Source organism: Aythya marila, assembly GCF_965140915.1.
Source record: "Aythya marila genome assembly, chromosome: 3".
NCBI lineage: Eukaryota > Metazoa > Chordata > Aves > Anseriformes > Anatidae > Aythya > Aythya marila.
In genome coordinates this window covers 13,351,969-13,372,589 of record NC_139044.1, presented here as the reverse complement: position 1 = coordinate 13,372,589, position 20,621 = coordinate 13,351,969, and the positions used below count along the sequence as shown (strand labels likewise).

The 20,621-nt window shown below is 45.3% G+C and overlaps 1 protein-coding gene across 2 annotated transcripts in view; it reads right to left on the bottom strand.

Annotated features, from left to right (window-relative positions):
* The window catches only part of ACSS1 (acyl-CoA synthetase short chain family member 1), a 38,097-nt gene extending 17,476 nt beyond the window's left edge, over positions 1 to 20,621 (bottom strand). Inside the window, exons 1-4 of one of the 2 annotated variants that reach the window (XM_082757088.1) lie at positions 20,322 to 20,621; positions 17,233 to 17,329; positions 4,824 to 5,023; positions 3,130 to 3,305 (exon numbers count right to left, since the gene is read on the bottom strand). In XM_082757088.1, coding sequence (XP_082613214.1) covers positions 3,130 to 3,305; positions 4,824 to 5,023; positions 17,233 to 17,329; positions 20,322 to 20,589 — 741 coding nt within the window. In that variant the 5' untranslated portion in view covers positions 20,590 to 20,621. Of the gene's footprint in view, positions 1 to 3,129; positions 3,306 to 4,823; positions 5,024 to 11,572; positions 11,699 to 17,232; positions 17,330 to 20,321 lie in introns of those variants that run through there. The other variant, XM_082757089.1, reaches the window with a different exon arrangement.

The following is a 20,621-nucleotide window of genomic DNA, read 5'->3' as shown; positions in this document are numbered from 1 at the left end:
AAACATGAACCACACTTAGCAGCAGCAGCAAGGCTCAATACTGTTGGGGATCTATCTTTTCCTTTTAAGACTGTAATGTTATAGTTAAACTGTGTGTTCACCTCTCCTCCCCGGCCCCAGAAGAGCCTGGCTGTCCTGTCCATTCGATCCTGAAATTCTCATTACTTCTGCCCAGTGCTTTACCCTCCTGCCTCTGTTGTTCTAATACACCATCATTTGGCCAGGTGGGTGAGAACCTAGATCCTCTCTTCACCTGTAGTGTCAGAACCACTGGAGGGAAGGATGCAAAGTCCTACTGATCCAGAGCAAATGTCTGGCCATGCTTGCATGTTCAGTCCATCAGAGGAAGGGAAAATAATGTGCCTGTAGCAGCACTGCTTGCAGAAGGCCAACATTCAAAACACAGCACAGCAGCAAGTACGCATAGTGCTCAAGTCCCAGACAAAGAACTTACACAGGATGTTGCTTCTCATCAGCATTTAGATCCTGCACAAAAGTGCATCCGGACCAGCTCCCAGTCCTGACTCACGTGCTTGATCCAGACAGAACATAAGTTGCAGCTAAGGTCTGGCACAGAGTTGTACTGTGAAAAACAACAAAACTAGGGACTCTGAGAGGCGTCTTCAGATCAAAACAGGTGGTGAAGCTTTAGACTTGAAACCTGAATGCCTACTGTATGCTTGGTCAGTGCTGCTTCTGAGCTTTCTACTTACACTCCCCATCTGAAAAGACTAAGGGTGCTAAACTTATGCTTTCCGTCAATGATGCAAAGTGCTAGAATTAAGACAGGCTGTGAATTGAAAGTATTATTCCATCACTAGAAAGCTTTCATGTATAAAACACACCTAAAAAAGCCAAAAAAAAAACTTCTTCCAGAGCAGGGTGAACAAGACAAAGGCACTCTGGAAGAGCATCATTTGTCTTGCTTGTCTGCTCAAACTGTAAATTTTTCATGAAGAGGCTGAACATTTTTCTTGCTGTGTACAAACTTGCAGTAATGACCGTGTGTTCCAGATGCTCGACATACGGCTGTAAAAAGGCACAGCTGGCTTGTTTTTCTCAAGCTCTATATGGTCCTGGGAGAATAACGATTCCTGCAAGGGTTGCTCTTTGAGGGAATTTCTAGGTACTGCTTTTTTACAAGTATATATCGTAAACACACTCTTCTTACAAGCAAACACTACAAATCCAGGTCCAAACATTTACAAGTGTCTGACAAACAAAGCTTGATAAAATAAGAAGAGCTGATACAGTCAGACATAATTCTTACCAGCTGACTTCCTGGGTATTTACAGAGACCTTTCAGCACTACCAGCATAGGCTGATTTACCAGTTTTGGATACTAAAATGAAGTTTACATATGCTCCATTAAAACATGAGCTTAGATTTTACAGTAAGGTATTGTAGAAGTTCAGTTAAGACAGTGGATAATGTGAGCCAATTAAATCACAAAGAGTCAGCCAGTTCACGTGCCTTCTCGGTTATTTCCCACATTACCCTCCCAGACTCACTGCTTCTCAAAGGCTTGTATGAAGGACACAAAATTGCACTACAGAGGTGCAAATGGGGTTCCACTGGTGAGCAGAGAAGTGAACAGATGTGAGACAGGACTAAAGAGAAAGTATCTACGATGTGGGAAGATAAGCGCAGTGGCTGGTAAGTACAACTGCTGTGAAGATCAGTGATGACAGAGTTAAAAGCATTAGCAGTTGAATTCTCATTATGTTTCAGAGTTAATCCTACACTTGACAATGAGCTGAGCTCAGTTCTTAGATCTCCAGAGCACCTCGGGCTGTTTGTACAATAAGGAAAAATGTTTCAATGTACTTTGTTGAAGGAGTAAGACAATTTCTGAATAAAACCTGCCTTCTCTGTTTAACTTACCCTAGCAGTTGCTCCTTATCTCTTGTGACCAGCACAGGGACTCCTGAGTAATTATCTTGGCTGCAGAGGGGTGATTTCCAGGTATTATTGTGATGAGTATTTTCTGTTTACCACTGCTTGCAAACTGATAAAACTACTTCTACATTAGGTTGCAGAGTCCCATGTGTGCCAGCTAAAAACTAAAAATCACCACTGTTTTCTCCTTTCTTTCTTTAGAGCACAAGTTATAAATACTACCCTCCCATCATGGGGTAGCTATGACACTGTTTATTGACTATTTTAAGAGTTCTCAGGAACCTGATTATTTCTGCGCTGCCTTTCAACAGTGTCCAGTCTGAGAATATGTATGAGAGCTCACAAATAAAAAACAGTGTGTCTGCACATAGTACAACAGTAACAGCAATGGTATCACTCTGGGTCTCAAGAAACACTCATTCCTAAAATTGTAGCATGGTTTTCAAGATTGCTGAAATAGAGCAACAACAGAGCAACACCTGGGATTTATACTGGGATAAATCAAACACAGATTGAGCTGCTTCAACTCACAGTCATAGCAAACCACAATTTAGGGATGAATTATTGTCATCCTATTTAAGGATGAAAATGCAGATGCTGTAAGGTGCATCTCCTTTTCATCTGCAGAACTCAGGAGCAAAAGGCACAAGTGGAGAGAAAGATGATGTAGCCAACACCCAGACCTAAACGGAGCTAACCAGACTGCCAGGGGGCATCTGCAGAGCTAAGTGACTGCAGTGATATATAGATGCTGTCACTGTAATATAGTTGTGTCCATTAGCCCACTGGGGTACTGCAGCAGTATAGAAAGAGCAGCACACATTGCAAACCTGCTCCAGAAGCAGCATAAATGCCAGCCGCCCCTGGTAGGTTTGGTGTGGCTACACTAGAGTGCCAAGTTTGCAGTGCCAAAATTCATAGATTTTAACTCAGCACACATATGAAAAGAAAGAAATATCAGGAGACTGTCTGATATTTCTTGGCTGCAGAGTCTAATCATGCAGCCCACAGCAGGCAAAAGACCAAAGCCACCAGTGTGTGCATAATCTATACATTCAGCAAGGCTCTCATGCTTGTGTTCTGAACAGCCCTGCAGTGGTTCTCTCAGAGATTTCTGTGTTAACTGGTTCCTGTGCTTGTTAGTAGAACATATCCCTCTCCCCCAGCACAGTAAACATCACACGGACAAACAGCAGGGAAAATAGGCGAGGTTTACCAGCATCAACATACTTCTTCAAGGGGCACATCACGGTCACCCATCTGGACTTTGTTATCTGTCCTCTGAGCTACAAATACATGTTTGACGCTTGGACAGTTCTTTACAGCTTCATCCACCGTCGTCTTCAGCTCTATGATTCGGCCTCCCCGGACTCCCTGGTTGTAGGTGATAACTGCTTTGCATCCAGCTAAAAAGAGAGAGAATTAGCAGACACACCAGCCTGTTTTCCAATATGTGCACACTGCTTGCATTACTTTTGAGAATGATGTATAGTACAACACGTATGATAAATATTCAAAATTTCTCTCAATGAAAATCAGTCAGTGCCACTGACAAAACCACTTTAAAACCTGGCTCTCGCACAGACTAGGGGTAGCAGGAACCTTCAGAGCTTACCTAGACCATCCTCTCCACCCTAAACGCCCTAAAGGGTCAGTTCCAGCTAAGCCACTGCTGGCAGTTGTCAGTCCAACCTTCCCAAGCCACTCCAATGTTAAGTATTTATTCCTTTCCTACCAGCTCACTCCCATTTCTGTTATGAAAAATGAGAAATCTTTCCCAATGTCTAGTCAAAGTATCACTCACTCTAATTTAAATGTACAAATTCCTACCTGTCAAAGTCAACACACAGAACGATTTCTTCCCAGTTACATACCTCAGAGTGCATATTGGTTCTCTAGGCTAACATCTCACGCACTGAAACCAGTGTAAAACCTCCAACAATTTCAGCAGGCCTCAGTGAACGAGCATCTCCTTTACCCCTTTCTCATCCCCTCTTTGAAGCTGCACACAACACCCACTCCAAATTGAGCAGCACTAAATTCAGCACCCTCTCAGAGGCATTATCCTGCTCTGAGATATCTGCAGCCTTCTGAAACTCACTCAGTACTTCGAGGGGAAACTTCCTGGAAGCCACAGCACATATCAGCACTCTGACGGACCACTTCAAACTGTATCTCACTGAATTAATTACAGAGCTCCGTAGAAAGATGCAGAAAAATGATTCTTTAGCCTCCACTTAGTGGCCAAAAGTGAGGGATAATCAAAACACGTACTTGCTCGCTATAGATTTACTTTAAAAAAAAGCATGAAACCTGCTGTAAGATTTATTTCTTCACATCAACCATAAAGAAACTGATGCAACTGCTAGATGGAATATAAGCCACGTGCTATTTTGTACTTCTGCTGTATTTTTAGCGTTACTTTTTATCTAATCACACTACAACTGCTTTGGGTTAAGAACTGCTCTGTATGTTGATACAATGGCTAAGGCAGCGGGGGAAGACTGCCAACGCCTCACTGCTATACATAAATCACAGTATCACAATTTAGACTGCAGAATTAGCACTGTGCACAAGTACGAGAGAAACACTGCAATTATACCGCATCAGAACAAATCAGGCCGCATTCCTAAGCTCTGATTTTCCCTCCAGGTTTACTTTGGTTGGCAGTAACCCAGAGCAGACTGAATGTTAAGCAATTTATGAAGTATTTTAAGGCCAGAGGACACTTCATCTGCCACTAAGGAAAAGGCTCTTCACTTTGCAAAGGGAAGTACTTTGCAAAGAAAAGCGAACTATCCAGCCAGCTGAGAATGAACCTTTTCTTCTTCTGCCAAGAAAACACAGAATTTGGACGTCAGCATGTCTTGGAGGGTGCCAAGCACTGTCCAAATGGGTTTGTTCCCCGGTCTGCATCTACTTACAGTCCATGATCCTCCCAGCTAAGGACTCCGCGCTGAATCCAGCGAAGACCACAGTGTGTACGGCCCCAATCCTGGCGCATGCCAGCATGGCCGCCACGGACATGGGAGACACGGACATATAGATGGCAACCTTGTCCCCTTTCTGTATCCCATATTTCTTCAGGGTGTTGGCAAGACGGCATGTCAGCTCCAGAAGTTCCCTGCAGGCACAGAAGCAACGTCATCAGGTGACTGCACAGAACAAAGAAAGGATGAATTTGAACCAAACGAGGCATTATGATTGCCTCTGGACCTCGTCACCTTGGCAATACAAGGCACACCGATTTCTGTATCTTAAAGAAGAGCAGCCTAGGGTCTGGTCAGGGCCAGACTGCTCTTCCCATTGGGAAAAGAAGAAAAGTGGGGCAGAGAGCCACATTTGCTGCAGCCACTGCTCGTGGGAGGAACCTGCCCGGCGCTCACTGCTGGGCTAGGGCACGGGGAGAGCAGCCAGAGAGCTAACGACTGTCCTGCTGGCTCCAGAAGTCAGTGTCCATTTCAGCCATCCTCCATGCCTTGTTGACCTACAGGATTATGAGGCTCAGTCAGAAGCTGCCGGGAACACCTGTGGGATAAACACAGGACGAAATGGAAGCCGCTGTCAGAAGACTCCCAGCACTGTTTACTTAATGTCAAGAAACCCCCCAAATTGCTTCACCACTAGGAGCTTTTAAATCAAAAGGGTAAACAACACATTTACACGCATAAGAAAGAAAAAGAAAAGAGGAATTAAGTCCTGAGACATTTCTGTGAGATTTTACCAGACTCATCCAAGCTGGGCCAGCAGCAATTTGTGGTTTCTAGTTTGCCAGCTCACCCTGCCAGGCCACAAAGCCAAACAGCCCAGCAGAGCTTAGATATTGCCCTCACAAGAGTAAAACCATAGCTATTTCTCACATAAACAAACTCAGAACGCTGGGAACAGGAACAAAGGCCCAATTCACAGCATTTTCCACTGCTGCATGCTGGCGTCCTCAGAAGAAGCACCGAAACAAATGTTCCTCTAAAGAACAAAAACCTAAGTTTGCGGACAAGAACTTGCATGTGCATTTCTTCTGATGTCTGCACGGAGGGTAACACAATGGCAGGCTTATCTGAGACCAAGATGCTGTCCTGAACTGAACTGCTCAGTGCGTCTGCAGCGAAGGACTCGAGAAGAAGACAGGTAAGTGCAGGACGCAGCCTGAAGAGTGATCTCAGGCCAAGGAAGGAGCTGACCCTCAGGGAGGGCAGCACAGCCTTCCTCTTACTGCTGCCAGGCTCAGATAATGACTCCCAGAGCCTGCCAGGAATTAAATTGCCCTCCGTGTTCAGAAATCTGCTGAGTATTGAAGCCCAGAGGAGAGAAATGTGCCCTAGCATACTCATCTTTGACCCTTCACCTGCAGATGCCTCAGGGGCTGTAAACTATACCACCAGGGACTGCAAAAACTCTCAGTCACTCCTCATAATATTCATTTTCTGCTCCCTTCACCAGCTTCTTTGCTCTTCTCTGCATGGCCAGGAAAACTGCTGATAGATAGAAATGACTTTGTTATTTGTTTTTCTTTCCCAGTGGCATCACCACCATCCACCGGTGCATGGTGTCTCTGCCCCCACATGCCAGGCACTGCAGGCTGGCCGTGCCCAGCACAACCAACACCAAATTCCCTCTGAGCAGCCATGGACTTGGTTTGCTTCTCTGGGTTGTGCAAAGAGGAGCAACCGTGCTGGGGCTGGTTTGCACCAGGGTCCTCCCTGGACAGCATGCTCCGACCTCCAAGGTGGAAGGTGGCCAAAATGGGGATGAAGAGTGAAAGTTGCATTATATGAAAGCTGTCATAAACCAAAGTGCTGCTAGATGTGGTTTGTACTTTGTCCTGACAGGAGTACACTGTCATATACTGGTCTAGTTTGATTCTTGGGGATGTGAACAGAAATGTGGCACAGGATAACTAAGATTAGCTGCAGAATGACTAAACTAAATGGTATTTTTCTTTGGGACAACCAGGAGCATTTGATGCCCTAGATAACTGATTTCCCTTGGCTAGGAATGCAAGGTCCTTGTTACATGTTCCCGGCTGGTTTTGATAACTCAGTTCTTATGTTAGAGGAGATACTGAAAGTTATCATATCCTATTCACTCCCACGCACTTTTGGTACAAGCGGGAGTCCGAGCATTTCTTCCCATCAGCAGTAATGATAACGGGTCTCACTTAATGAGCAGCCCCTGAGATAAGGATGCACATGACAACAAATTAAAGATGCAGATGCAACCCTGGAAAGAAGACCATCAGACTCCAGAATCACTGGCCATTGATTTCTTGATCCTTTAATGAAACAAAGGATTATCACCTCACCACCGGTCCCTGCAACCAGCTGATGCTTTTAAAGAGATGCTGTAAAGAATGCACACCTTCCAAAAGCAGTTTCTGAAATGTGACTGTACAGCATGAGATCACACCGATACAGCAGTGTGGGTACGACCTGAGGAGGTCATATCCCTTAGCCCCTTTGTAGAAGGGATGCACTCACTTTGCAGCACCAACAGCACAGCCACAGCCAGCTCTGGCTGCCTGCAGTCCCAGCATGGAGGTGCTCCCCTCCTACCCCTACAAAAAGCTCAGCAGTCCCAGGAATAAGACAGTTTTTCTTCCCATAAAGGGACTTCAGTTCCCAGAGCTGCTAATTCACCGTACAGTTCACACAGTAGCTGGAGAGAGCTGCAGCTTTACTTAAAGCCAACATATATCTCTGAAATGCCTTGCCTTTGGCCGGACTGATGTATTTATCGAGCAGTAATTTCCATTATTGATTTCTCTAATTTATGCCATATTATCACTGTCCTACACGCTTTAACTCTGTTTTGCTTTTGCAGTTTGTCTATAAGCACAGTGCAAACAAAGTTAATCTGATCATAGCTGGTTTGCTCTAATTAGAGCAACACTGGAGGGCTTGCACTCAGCCTTGACGTTGATCTATGAGGTCAGGAGAGCAGTGATCAGACAATTGTGTTAAGGGGTCTGCATACCAAAATCTGCTGTAAAGCATGAATCTACCAGGGTATGCTTATCATCCAGAGCTGGCCACAGCTGTGAAAAATGAACAAATAAAAAAACAGTTTTCAGGTGGTGGCTAAGCTGAAAGTAAAATGAAATGATGTTCTGGTCAGTCAAAAACTGTTTTGCTTCTTTTATAAAATCAGTGCACGTTGGAAATAGGCAAAGTCCAAGAGCTCCACTTTGGAAACGACATTTTAAAAAAAAACAAAAAACAAAAAAACAACAACAACAAACAACGTGGGCTGTGAATAACTTTAGGATAAAAACTCCATCTGCATTGCAAGGGCAGAGAAGTGACAACCACAGGGAAAGTATAAGGACAGATCCAGTGATAGCTGGAGGGATACCACCCACCGCTGTCCTTTGGAAGATAAGGAAAATGATAAGAAAAACGAGCCTTGAAGCCCAGTCACAGCACTTTGTGTTATTTATTTTAAGGCTGTTCTTGCAGTGTTACATAAATACATCACTCCTGCAGCACAGTAACTCACAGGTGGCAGTTGTGCTCAGTACTGGGGTTCACCTGGTGCAGTACCTGGGCTCTGGCAGCAGCTGGCAACAGAAATGACAAACCTAGAGCAAGCAGGTATGGAGTTGCCTTACCCTGGATTGAGTTTCAGCTTCATCTCTTACACCTAGAGATGAGCACAATGTTCATTAACTATTTCCAAGTGCTTCATGAGCATGCACAGCCTTAATAACTACATAAATACACAGTTTATTAGCTGTATTATTTTGATTATTTTTCATAAGTTCATGAACTGATCAACTCCATGCAATAACGAATTCCCACCCAACGTTTATTTTTGTGCCTTGTCCTAAAAGGTCACATTCTCTTCTCCATTAGAGTAAAATATCAACATGCATAAACATTAAAATAAATTAATAATAAATATTAAAGAGACCAAACAAAACTGAGTGTCTCTGCTGTTCAGCTGCAGAGAAGAGGAAGTGAAACAAGCCCCGGTTGGGCAGTTGTGAGAAAGCGAAATGAAAACCTCTTATCTGTACTGGAACACATACAAGTGCTTTTAGAGCTGCAACCTCTTTCTCTTGAACAGAAAGATCAAAACAGCTCTAGCCAGGGCGTCCTTTCTGAACAGTTCAGCACTTCACTTGCTTATGCAGGAGTCAGTCATCATGATGGCAGAAACCCTCGTTAAATAGGGGTTAATAATTAAAAAAACAACAACAACGTTTGCTTAATGAGAGCATGTGAACATGCCGATAGAAAATAAGGACTGAGTCTTTATCCTCAGATCTATTTGTTTTGCCTTGTCCTTTATGCTCTAGAAGGGCTATACTGGAAGGTCACGCTTTGCCTTGCTCCCTTAGAAGTGCAGCACATGAGGGAATGGACACAAAGGAAAAAAAGAGAAGGCAAAGCCAAAACCTCCCTCCACAAATCCCCAAATATTAGCTGTGCCTTCTGGCTCCTACAGCAGCAACTTCCTCTCCAATTCAAAAAAGGGAGTTAGCAGAAATACTGTGTTAGGAATCCCACCCTGGAATCCCTCACTCCTTCAAGCACTTTCATCTCCAACAAGGAGGCAATTCGTAGGTGCTGGCAGGTTACACTTTTCCAACATTTAACCGAGGCACATCTCAGGGTGGAACGAGCACATGGCCTTGAAGAATTGGGCGAGAAAGACCCATCCCATTCCACAGAAGGGAACTGAGCAGGAGGAAACCTTGCCCTTTATCCTCACCTGCTACCGGTGCCAAGCTCAGCATTGTGATCGCTCCAGCATGTAAGTTTAAAAGGCAGAGAGCAATTCCAAGGGGCTGACACCCAGCACCGTCCCACCCTAGGCAGAGCAGCAGGGGCAATGCCACCCAACACGGACAGAAAGCGCACAAAGGATCTGCCTCCCATCCAAATCCAGCAAATCCTCCCATCTACCAAAAACATACACCACAACCACAAGAGAAGAGAGCAAGGCAAAATCCCAAGCAGTGCTTGCAGTGCTGCCTGCTCCCCAAAGGACTTTAATTCCCTCGCCCAAGCAGCCTGTGCTTATCAAGGCGCTCTGCAGAGGCAGCCAGGAGCCACGAAGTCGCTGGGTATGCAGAGGGGCCCAGGGAGGACAAACGCTGGCAAACAGGAGGATCTCAGCACTGCGAACTGCTGGAGAAGGAAGTGTGCTGCAACAGAAGGAAATGCCCTGCCCCTCTGAAGAGAGAAAGCTGAGAAACTGCAGTCAGTTAATGCACAACATCTGCAGCTCCTCTGCAAGAGCTGAGCTTAAAGAGCGAGGGCTGGGCTGCAAGGGCTCTAAACTCAGAGACACCCTGGCAGATAAAGTGTCAAGGGAGAGCTGAGATATGGAGAATCAGCAACCAGTTGGACCCAGAAGGTGAGGCAGGAGAAAGAACAGGATACCAGGAAAGGGAGATTTTGAGAAAAGACACAGACAAGAAGCCAGGAGATGGTGGATGAATTAGTGAACGTGAGCAGGGAAGGTGAAAATTATGACATGCAAAGGACATTCTGGACTTGCTTTCAGGGAAAAAAAAAAAAAAAAAAAAAAGCATCTTTCAACTAAAAACATACACAAGTCCAAGCCATTCATTGCTTTGCAGGTGTGGAGAGAAACAGCTGCGGAATATGGATTTCACATAAACGCAGCCAGGCAAAAAACAGGCAGACAAAACAAACTGCAAAACAGCAGGATGTCAAACAGATCCGTGCCAGCTCCAGTCTCACCCCACCTCTGCAGAGATGGACCTAATTAACCCACTCCAGCTCAGCACCTCCACAATCAGAGGGAAACCTGGTCTTATCCCAGTGACACACCAGCTCAAGGTGTAGGCGACGTGCTGACAGCCTCAACCACCACACACGAGAGCTTTGTGGGTAGAGCCAGCTCCCAGAAACATGAGCAGGGAGAGGCTGGACTGGACATAAATCCCCTCTCCACGTTAGTAATGACCACCCTGCTGCAGAGCTGCTCTCCTGGATCTCTCCCAAGTCACTCCACACTCGCTGATTTCCGCAAGCTTTGGAACAAGCCCTCACATAGCTGCTTCATGTTACAAGTTGCTGAAAAACAATCTTCTTTTACTGAGAGAGCAGTCTGCTCCTGCTGTTACCCTGTAGCTCTAATACCCTGCTGCCCGTCAAAGTAAAAGGCCCTGGGTCTTGTAACGAGCTTTCACGGCCTCAGGAATGAAGCTTTCAGGGATTTTTCTGTCTGAATCCTTTTTAATTTATCTGCAGCCTTGTTTCATGTAGTTTAGCTGTCACAGCAACTCTTCTAACTTACTGGGTAACTATGGCTAATTTGTTTTATCTTTCTTTATCTTTTAATGGCGCCACCGTGGTTTTATGGCCCTAACACACTAAGGTAACACACTAAGCAATACAGGTCTGACACGATAACCAAGGCTTTGAGAGGTGAACGCTGAGGATGCGGCAAGCATGGGATGGCAAGAGAGGGAGTACAGGCTGGCACTGGAGACCCTGCAACGCAAACGACTTGGCCACGGTCAGGAACAGCAGTGCAGACCTGGAGCTGGACAGAAGCGGTGTCAAGGTAACACATAGAAAGAACCTCCTCGTTCTGTAATAATTAAATCTGGAATAATCAATTAGACTGTTATGGCATGCTTCTTCACAGCCATAAGCAAGATTTTGAGCATTAGTACTGTTCTCTTCTAGAGACTCACTGTATTTTGCATGGGCATCTCCTCAGGTACCCCAGCATCACTCCTCAGCACCACGTCTGCCAGACTGGCCCTTCAGCAGAGCCAGCAGACCTCTCCTGTGGTTCTGTGTAATCTGACAGATGCAGCCCTTCTCTCCCCATCTTTATGACCTCTCTGTTCAGAAAATACCCGACCACATTTTTCCCATGTCCTCCCCCAGTGCTTGTGTTTCCAAAGCCCATTGCTCAATGTCTCAAACAAAAACTCCTGTAAAATCCTTCACTGGCAGTTCCCTGACACAGTTCTCTGGCAGTTCTCTTTAGGGAACCTTTTTCCAAGAAATCTGATCCTATCTTTCACTACATCCAGCAAGACAGCCCGCAGCTTTCTAAACAAAGCAAGCCAGTTCTTTCTGCATCCAAAAAAACTGCATCAAGACCGTCTTCAGTAAGCAGCTTTTCTATTTTCCTAATACACCCAGTGCTGTACAGGGGCTTTGGTAGTGTCTGTTGAAGTTAACAGATTTGGCACAAACCAAGTTCTCTGCTGTCTCAGTCCGAAGGCTGGGTTGAGTATTTCTTGCAATCACCAGTTTGTTTCCTGGAACCACAGTTTGGATCAGGATGAAACTATTTGAAAATTCAGGTCAAATGCACCAAATAGGTTGGTTTTGTAGTTAAAAAAAAAAAAAAAAAAAAAAAAAAAGAAAAAAAAAAAAAAAAAAGAAAGATCTGGGCATCTTTCAGCCCATCTCACCTCCTGTTTGTTGTTCTGTGTGAGTTACTGGGGAACAGTCACACTCAAAGCCTGTCTCTGAATCTCATGATCATAGATAGCATCAAAGGTGCTATCATTTGAGATGTAGCTTCGAGTCCCCTGTAAGCAAACCCTGTCTCTTCTTCCTGGCTCAGTGTTCTGGCAAAAAGCATAAAGCACAAATCTGCTCACTCTTCAGTTCAACTTGTGCGAACAGTGCCTCAGTTTAACCATCCATATCCCTCACTTTTTGCTAAATAGAGAAAAAAAAAAAAGTATTTCTTTTTTGACCAAAAGGAAAAATACTTCCACTTCAGTGAGAATAACTAAAAAAACACAGAGCTCAACATGCGAGGTTTCTTGGCTACAGGTTCAATTGCTAATCCAAGCACAATTCTCCAGCCTTCCTTCAAACATCCTGATCCCAAGGCAAGAAAAACTCCTTGTGATTTTTTTTTTTTTTTCTTCAGGTGACAAAGTGTAAAGTCCCTCAGCTGCCTAGGATGGGGAAAACTTAAAGCCTGGACAAATTTTACTTGCAAGTTCAACTTAGGTAGCCAACATGGTACTAGAAAGAAGGGAAACAGTTCCGTGTCAGCGAGAAACACCTTCCACACCACCCAGCCTGCACATGGGTTCCAGCCTCCATCCCTGCTGTAACATCTAACACAATTTCAACCATTTCTTCTCTGGCTGAGGAACCACCCTGGTGGTGTTTGTTAAAGGCATAGCTGTGAGGTAGCTCAATTTCTCTGTAACTCATTGCACTGCCTCGTCTTGAACAGTCTGATAAAGTTATGAACTGGTTGACAGAGAGAATCAGCCAGTTAGCAGGATATTTACTTAATTAGTTCTCTCTATCAGGCTTGTAACATTAGATATTGCAGTGCTGGGGAATGTTTGCTCACAGGTGGCTAAATCATGCGTACTGCAGTCAACAAGGGAATATCAAAGGGAATAAATAACCCCAGAGAGGGAGAGGCCTGGCAATGCTTTAGCTACCGTCTTTAAAATTCCCTATTGTTGAGCTTATAGAGGCTGTAACCCAGCAATGAACCGTGCCTGCTTATATAACTTGCTTGATAATACAGTACGCTTTAAAACCCAGGCTCAGCGGTGCCTTGGGGAACTCCTCTGCAAAGTTTCAAATCTCCTGGGCCATGACAACATCCACAGAGCAGCACAAAACACTCCCAGCTAGGCTGAACCCTTCGCCACTCGTTTTTTTCGCAGCACACTCCTGTGGCTAAACTGCTACTTCGCCGGTGTCCTAGCAATGATTTTATGGTTATTTAGCCTCCAGAGAGCCAGGCTACTCGATAAAAAATGGCCTGATTTGTCCCCCCCTTTGCTGACTGCAGCCACCCAATCTCAGGAGAGATGCATGCCCTTTTGCCACAAAATAGTAATAAAACAAGTCTCCTGCCTTTTCATTCAGTCCTTGAAACTTAGACGGATTTCTGCTTGATAGAAAATGAAATGTAGAGAAGGGAAAAAAAGGATAAAAGGGAACTTCTTCCCAAAACAGCTGAGATGTATCAGCTGGAGAGACAGGACACCAGCTCACCAGTGAAAAGATCATTTACAACGAGGGTGCGAGCCAGTGACCTAAGCAGCCTGTTGCTCTCGAGCCACTTAATCACATCTCCAGCATCTGGGATGCATCAAACACTGGCAGTAGCTGGTGAAAGCTGCTAACTGAGCATCCCTGATGCAAGACAGGTGCTGAGGCTGCTCTGGGAGCCAGGCACCCTCTATTAGATTGGCAATGCCCTCAGGGACTACCCTGGCAAAGGAAGAGTCAGGATGGCTCTCTGAAGGAGCAGCTCAGTTTTATAGCAGAGGATTTTATTGGAAGATAGGGATTCATCACAACTGAGCTTGTAAGAACAAGCAATCACCATTCAAGCAAAAACTAAAACGTTTCACCGAAGGCTTTATGGGTGAAAATTTGCCAATAAGGCCATGTCTGAGTTCCCACTGTAGCAAAAAGCCCTTCATCCAGCTGAATAAATACAACCTACCTTGCCAAGAAGCGGGCACACATAGTTGGGGCTCATGGTACGGCCCCACCAGCTCTTTGCTTCCCCTAATGATGAGCCAGCTGGGACAGCACTTTGCAATGTAGCTGCATTTCTTACCAATGCATGGAGGAGGCCCAGCTGATTGAGACTCGTCCCTTACTTGAAGAGGAAGAAGCTTGTTCCAAGCCCCTTTTTCACACAGCTGCTGCCTTCCTTTGCAGCCCATGATGGGAGCAGGGCCAACACTCAGCTGTTTCCTTGCCACTGACAGCTCCACAGAAGAGAAGAGAGAGCTTCCATGCCAGTAGCCACATCTTCCCTCATGCCTCCCAAGGCTTATCTCTAAGGAGCAGAAGCTCACAGCAGCAGGCTTTGCCAAGTGAATAATGGAACAAGCTAGAGCCTTGTACTTCTCAACGCTTGAGCCCCGGGCACCTCCCAGCTGAGATTCCAAGACCTTCTCCAAAGCTCATCCATGAGGCAGTGGCCAAATTAAAGTCTTTACCTTCCCAGTGCATGACTGTAAGGATGCAATCCCATTAACAGTGCCTCCAAATCCTAAGAAAAAGGCATTTCTCTGCCACAGGTCCCAGCATTCAGGTACTGCTGATATCCAGTGTCCCTTTCATCTTCTCATGCTGGGCCTGTCCTGTGCCGAGGCTAATGTGCAGAGGTCAAACTACCACACTGAGGAGTACCGACTAGGCATCACAGTGCCACCTCCTTTTCTGATTCACTTTCCCTCACGAAAATTCTACCTAAACCAAGATGTTACTGCAAAAATCTTTCAACTAGACTTAGCCTCAAGGGGACGTCAATGCCAACATGCCTTGAAAAACCTTGCTGCCATACATAAAGCCTTTGAAAATGCAGCTCAAAGAAAAGGCTGTTATTTCAAGGCTAAACTTCTGATTCTCTCCCTGCATATACCACCGCTGTCAACACAGCTATTCCTGACAATAACAGGATGAGCAGAAAAATCAAGCAACCTGTTTTACCCACTTGGTAGAAACAACATCTCCTGAAAAACTCTGTCACCAGAACGCAGCCATGTCTCACCAAAAGTATAAGGAAGAAACAGAAACATAGCTCTCAAATACAAGCAGAAGATTGAAAATAAAGATTGCCAACTTGTCTTTCACCTGAATGTTCTTCTTCCTGGTTCTTTGTTATTGTATCTTTGTAAGGCTGCACAAAGATGGAATCATTTTTCAGATGTGGGTTATTCGTCTTCAAGACACTGCAATGACAAATCCACAGGCTGAAAACATGCTTTTCTCCAAATCTGTTTTTGGCATAGAATCACAGACTCACCTAGGTTGGAAGAGACCTCCAAGATCACCGAGTCCAACCTCTGATCTAACACTAACCAGTCCTCCACTAAACCACATCACTAAACTCTACACCATGCCACAGGCCAAGAGAAAAATAATTCTGTTGCTGCTCAGAAAAGACTTCTCATTCCTCTGGGGATCCTGAGAAGACGATTGGAGGACCCAGAGCAGCTCAGCACATTTCATGTAGCGCAGCCTAAGGGAGAGGCTAGAGTTGCCTTCGATGAGGCTATGCTATCGAATGGGCTGCTCTTCTCAGGTTAATCAAAACACAAAGCACGTCACCCAATTCCAACCTCCAACATACCCCATTTCCACACCTGTGACATAAAGAGAGAGGCAGAAGTCCATATGCCACCCCAAACTCTGGAAGAAACCCCGGATTCCATTTACCTTTATGTCACCAGAATGAAAAGGACAAAATTCAAGGGTTTAGCAAAGCTACCTAGTTGGTTATGGCATGCTGTATGGTGCGCTAACCTCCCAAAGCTATTTGCACACTCATTTCTCCCTGCTGACCACCTTCTTCACTCCAATACATCATGTTTTTAGGAGCTTTGATAAATGCCAAAGGTGAACAAGACAAGACAACTGGAACCTATTTATAGTCAAAAAGTTCTGCAAATCCCAACTATCAACATGCTGCAGAAAACATCTTGTTAAAGAGTCAGATGTCAGGACTGCCTGTATCTCCTCTGCTTTCTCGTCCAGCATATCAAACTTCTAGCTCCCTGAAACAGCCACTGAGGAACAGTCTGGGGAACCTTTAATTCTTACTAGGGAGTCATGAGGTAAAAGGCATTTTTGCAGGCAGACCTGTCTCCTAAGCAAGGGCACACAGCAAGAAGAGAAACATTTGAAGTCTGCCATTTCTAACAAACCCTACTACCTATAGCAGCAATTACAAGTTGGTATCTCTCAGAGCAGCCTCAAGATTGCTCTAAAATGCACTGGGGATGGGGAAGAAGAATACAGGGAACTTGAAACCCCCTCTAGCAAAGACTCCGTATCATGCTGTTGACTAACAACACAAGACGTTGTTTGCACCAATACACTTGCTGCTGTTCTGAAACTGAAAGCTGCTCCCCAAACTATTGCCACAGACACTTCAGAAAGAAAACTGGCAGATGAGACATAAGCCAGCGAGAAAAAAAAAAAAAAAAAATCTTTCTGTTCTAAAACCACCCACTTAGAGACAGGGAAACCACAAGCAAGCCTGATTAACACCAAAACCAGATGATGGCAGATCTGAATCTGAAATTCTCAGTAATTACCACTAATTTGCATCCACTGTACTTCTGACTGTGTAGAACATTTATTATATAGGCATTTAAGATCAGGAAGCCCTCATGAAGAAGCCAAGGGAAGAATATCATTTCTAAGTTGGAACAAGACTTCATTTTTCAGCAGATACCTCATCACAATGCCACAAGCTGTAGCTGCATGTCCTATGTACTGGGGTACCTAGGAAGAATGGAGAGTTTCACAAAGGTCTGAGTTCAGAGAAGCAATTCTTCTCCCAGTCCCACCACAACTCCAGGCACTGTAAGAAGAGAAGGTGCCATACCTGTACGTGATGTGCACTGCAGTTCCCGGCTCGTCTCTCTCCCAAATCAAAGCCACTCTGTCCGGAGACTTTTCGACATGTTGATCCAAGCAATTTACTGTAAGAAAGCAGAAGTTTAATCAAAGCCTAATAACACACACAGAGTTCTGTAAACTCAGCTCAGTCAAGCATAACAGCAGGTAGACTTAAGTTGAAACTTCATCAGCCACCTAGCTAGCTGCCCGCTCATTTCAAACACTGGGAAGTCATCCTTTACATTGACAGCATTGTAGTAATAGGAAAGTTGTCTTTGCCATATTTGTTGTGTACAAATACCACAAATACCATACTGAATTGGTACAGCTGCCTTAGAGATGACATCTCCACAAGAGGCCTTGCCTGATTCAGTTCAGCTCAGTGGCACTCAGGGGAGCTGTGCTTAAACCAGCCAAAAATCTCTGCCCTGCTCCCACCAGCGCCAAGACAAGGAGGACACTCTTATGCTTTTCCTCACCAGAGCAGTGTTTTACCACGTAAATCTGACAGACTTGCCTTCCCCAGCTTGCATTTTTAGCACTGCATCATTTGGATTTTCTAATTACAGCTCACGCAAAGCATTTTTATTCTAAGGTATAATTGGAAGGGCTGAATCTCCATTTACTGAAAATAATCTCAAACTTTAGGATCTAGTGTAAACACACACAGTAGAGACATGTATCTATATATTACTAGACAGCTGGGAAAGATGAACACATCTCAAACTGTGTGCTACAACTCCTAAAATATGAAGGGCAAATTCACTTTTGAAGGTCCATTTCCCCATGTAACAACCAGTGGTAAAAGGGACCTGGACAACTATGTGAGGTGAAGTTTGAGCGAAGGGACAGAGAGTACCCACCTTAAAAAAAACTTCTCAAGAATCCACTCAAGAAGCCTGCCCACACGTTCAGCAGCTACTTGTCTGATGATTAAAGATTAGCCTTGTAAATTTTTAAATTTACAGCCTAAACTACAGTTTCGTACTTCATTATATGCTTGTAAAGGCAGTTACGATATTTCAATAGACAATTATTAAAAACCAGTCAGCCACACTGCTGTACAACTCAGTGATAACCCTGAAAAAGAAATAAATGCTGAGTTTCAGATCACATTTCCTAGAGATATTAATACTAGTGAGGAAGGATTTTATTTTTCCAGATAAATTAGGTGCAATGAAAGCTGCCTATTGTTCTGTCAGAACTTGTGAAGGTTAGGTGAACTGCAGCCCTGGAGCCTGCTTCTGCTGTTCTATGATCAAAGCTGATTTACAGCACTACAAGTAAGGTGGAAATGAAGCTCTGAAGATGAGCAGGAGATAAAATAACCTCAGAATTCAGCATGTTTCACTACAAGAACAACTCTCTATCTCAAAAATACGAAAAAAAGCCCTTCAGTTGTTTTAAGGCTTTTACTTTTGAATGTAAATTTCTGCAGTAATACTAAAATAAATAAATAAATAAATAAATAAATAAATAAATAAATAAAGGAGATAAAATTTCTTTATTTCTTAACACAATACAGGAGGACAAAAGCTCTGAGGAGGAATGCTTTAAGCATACACTGATTTCCTCTGTTGTCCATCCATATGTAATCAGATCTGTTGTGGTTTGTTCTGGGACCCTTACCAACTCCTGCCTCCGAGCTCATTGCAGCAATACCCTTACATATTGCACCACATTACAGTAAAATGCATTAACAGAAATTCATTTCCCAAGCAGCATTCCCTTCTCATACCCAGATTTCAGTGGGTATTTCTGTTACAGCGAGCCCAGTGAGAGTTTCTGTTCTTTGCCCGGTAAGAACTGACCAGTGAATCGGGGCCAAACACTCTTATTTCCTTCCTGACATTGCAAGTGCCTTTCTCTCATTTCACAAAACAGAACTTGGTGACCTGCCCCCTACCGCTACACCCTAATGGTTTCTCCGTCTGTTTTCTTGCTTCCTCGACAAGGCTTGGAAAAGCACGCAGAAACAATTCAACGAGACATGCTCCTGAGGACACGGTGCCTTGCAGGTACAGTAGCTCCTTGGGGTCTTTTCCTGGAAAGGAGTCACAATGAGATAAACCCCCAAGCGCTGAACCTCATGCCTCTGCAAGGTCTCCCCCAGGCAAAAAGCCTGTTCCAAATCAGAGATCTGAGCTGTTGTGTGCTTTCTTATCCGCTGTTCCAATCAAGAGATCAATGGACAAAACTCGAGCCTCTTAGCAGAAAACCAGCCACTCGGTGGCTGAGTACCATGCTATTCATCTCCATCATGCTTTAAAAGAAGGAAAACAGTCACAGCAAAACCATTTAATTCTCTGCAGCTGTGTTTCAGTGGTCTGTGACTTGTTTTTGTTTTTTTTTTCAAGCTATGCAGAGAAAACATAAGAGGCATTCAGTGTCTGCAGAAGAACCAGATGCGAGACACGGTGTAAAATCAGACCCAGAAACAGCTGGATTTTACCTGACCCATATGGGATTAAGAAAAAGGTGCTGATTCTGCTATATAAATGAAATAATGGATCCCAAACAACCCTCTGTGCTCAGCCAGGATCTTCCTTTCAACGGGAAGCACTGAAAACATGAGTTTGGCTGAAGTCTGGGTGCTGGAAGCAGGGCCGTACAAACAGCTCTGTTCCCTTGGGAACTCCACAGCTGGGAATCCTCCCGTGGGGACAGCTGTGTTTTGGGAAGCCCAGAGGAGGGTCCGCTCTTTTGTGCTAAAGCAAGGTGGCTTTATACGAAAATATACTTCCCTATTAAAAGACCTCAGCACCGAGTTACACCCTAGGTAGGGCTGGGGTTTTAGTCTCACTAGATGGAGCCTGCCCATGGTATGGAAGAGACGACAAGGCTGATACAGCCCGAAATAAACTGAGGGCAGTCAGGACAGACACAGCAAGGAGCAGGGACTGGACTCCAGCTCCCTTCACGCTCAGCCTCCAGCTGAAACAACCGAAAAGCAACAGGTCCTGCCGAAAACTCGACTGCTGAAGAGCTTCGGTTCCCCACCAGCACCCAGCCCCCGAGCAGCTGCGGGCACAGCATCACCGCGGGCGCAGCCCCGGGGCAGGGGGGCAGCCTTACCGGAGACGTTGAGGCGGCCACCGAGGAACCAGCGGGCTCCGGCTCCATCCCAGCCGGCCTCGCAGGCGGTGTGGAAGGGGCTGTCCCAGCGCAGCGAGCCCCGAGCCGCTTCGGCCCAAAAAGCTACGGGGTCGCGGGCAGCCCGCTCCTGCCATGCCCCGTAGCCGCCGGGGGGGAGCTGAGCGGGGCCGCCCCCGCAGCGGCGCCGGGCAGGGAGCGGGAGCCGCAGCCGGAGCCGGCGGCTGAGGCAGCGCAGCGCCAGCGCCATGGGGCACGGCCCTGCTCCGCCGTCCTCGGGGC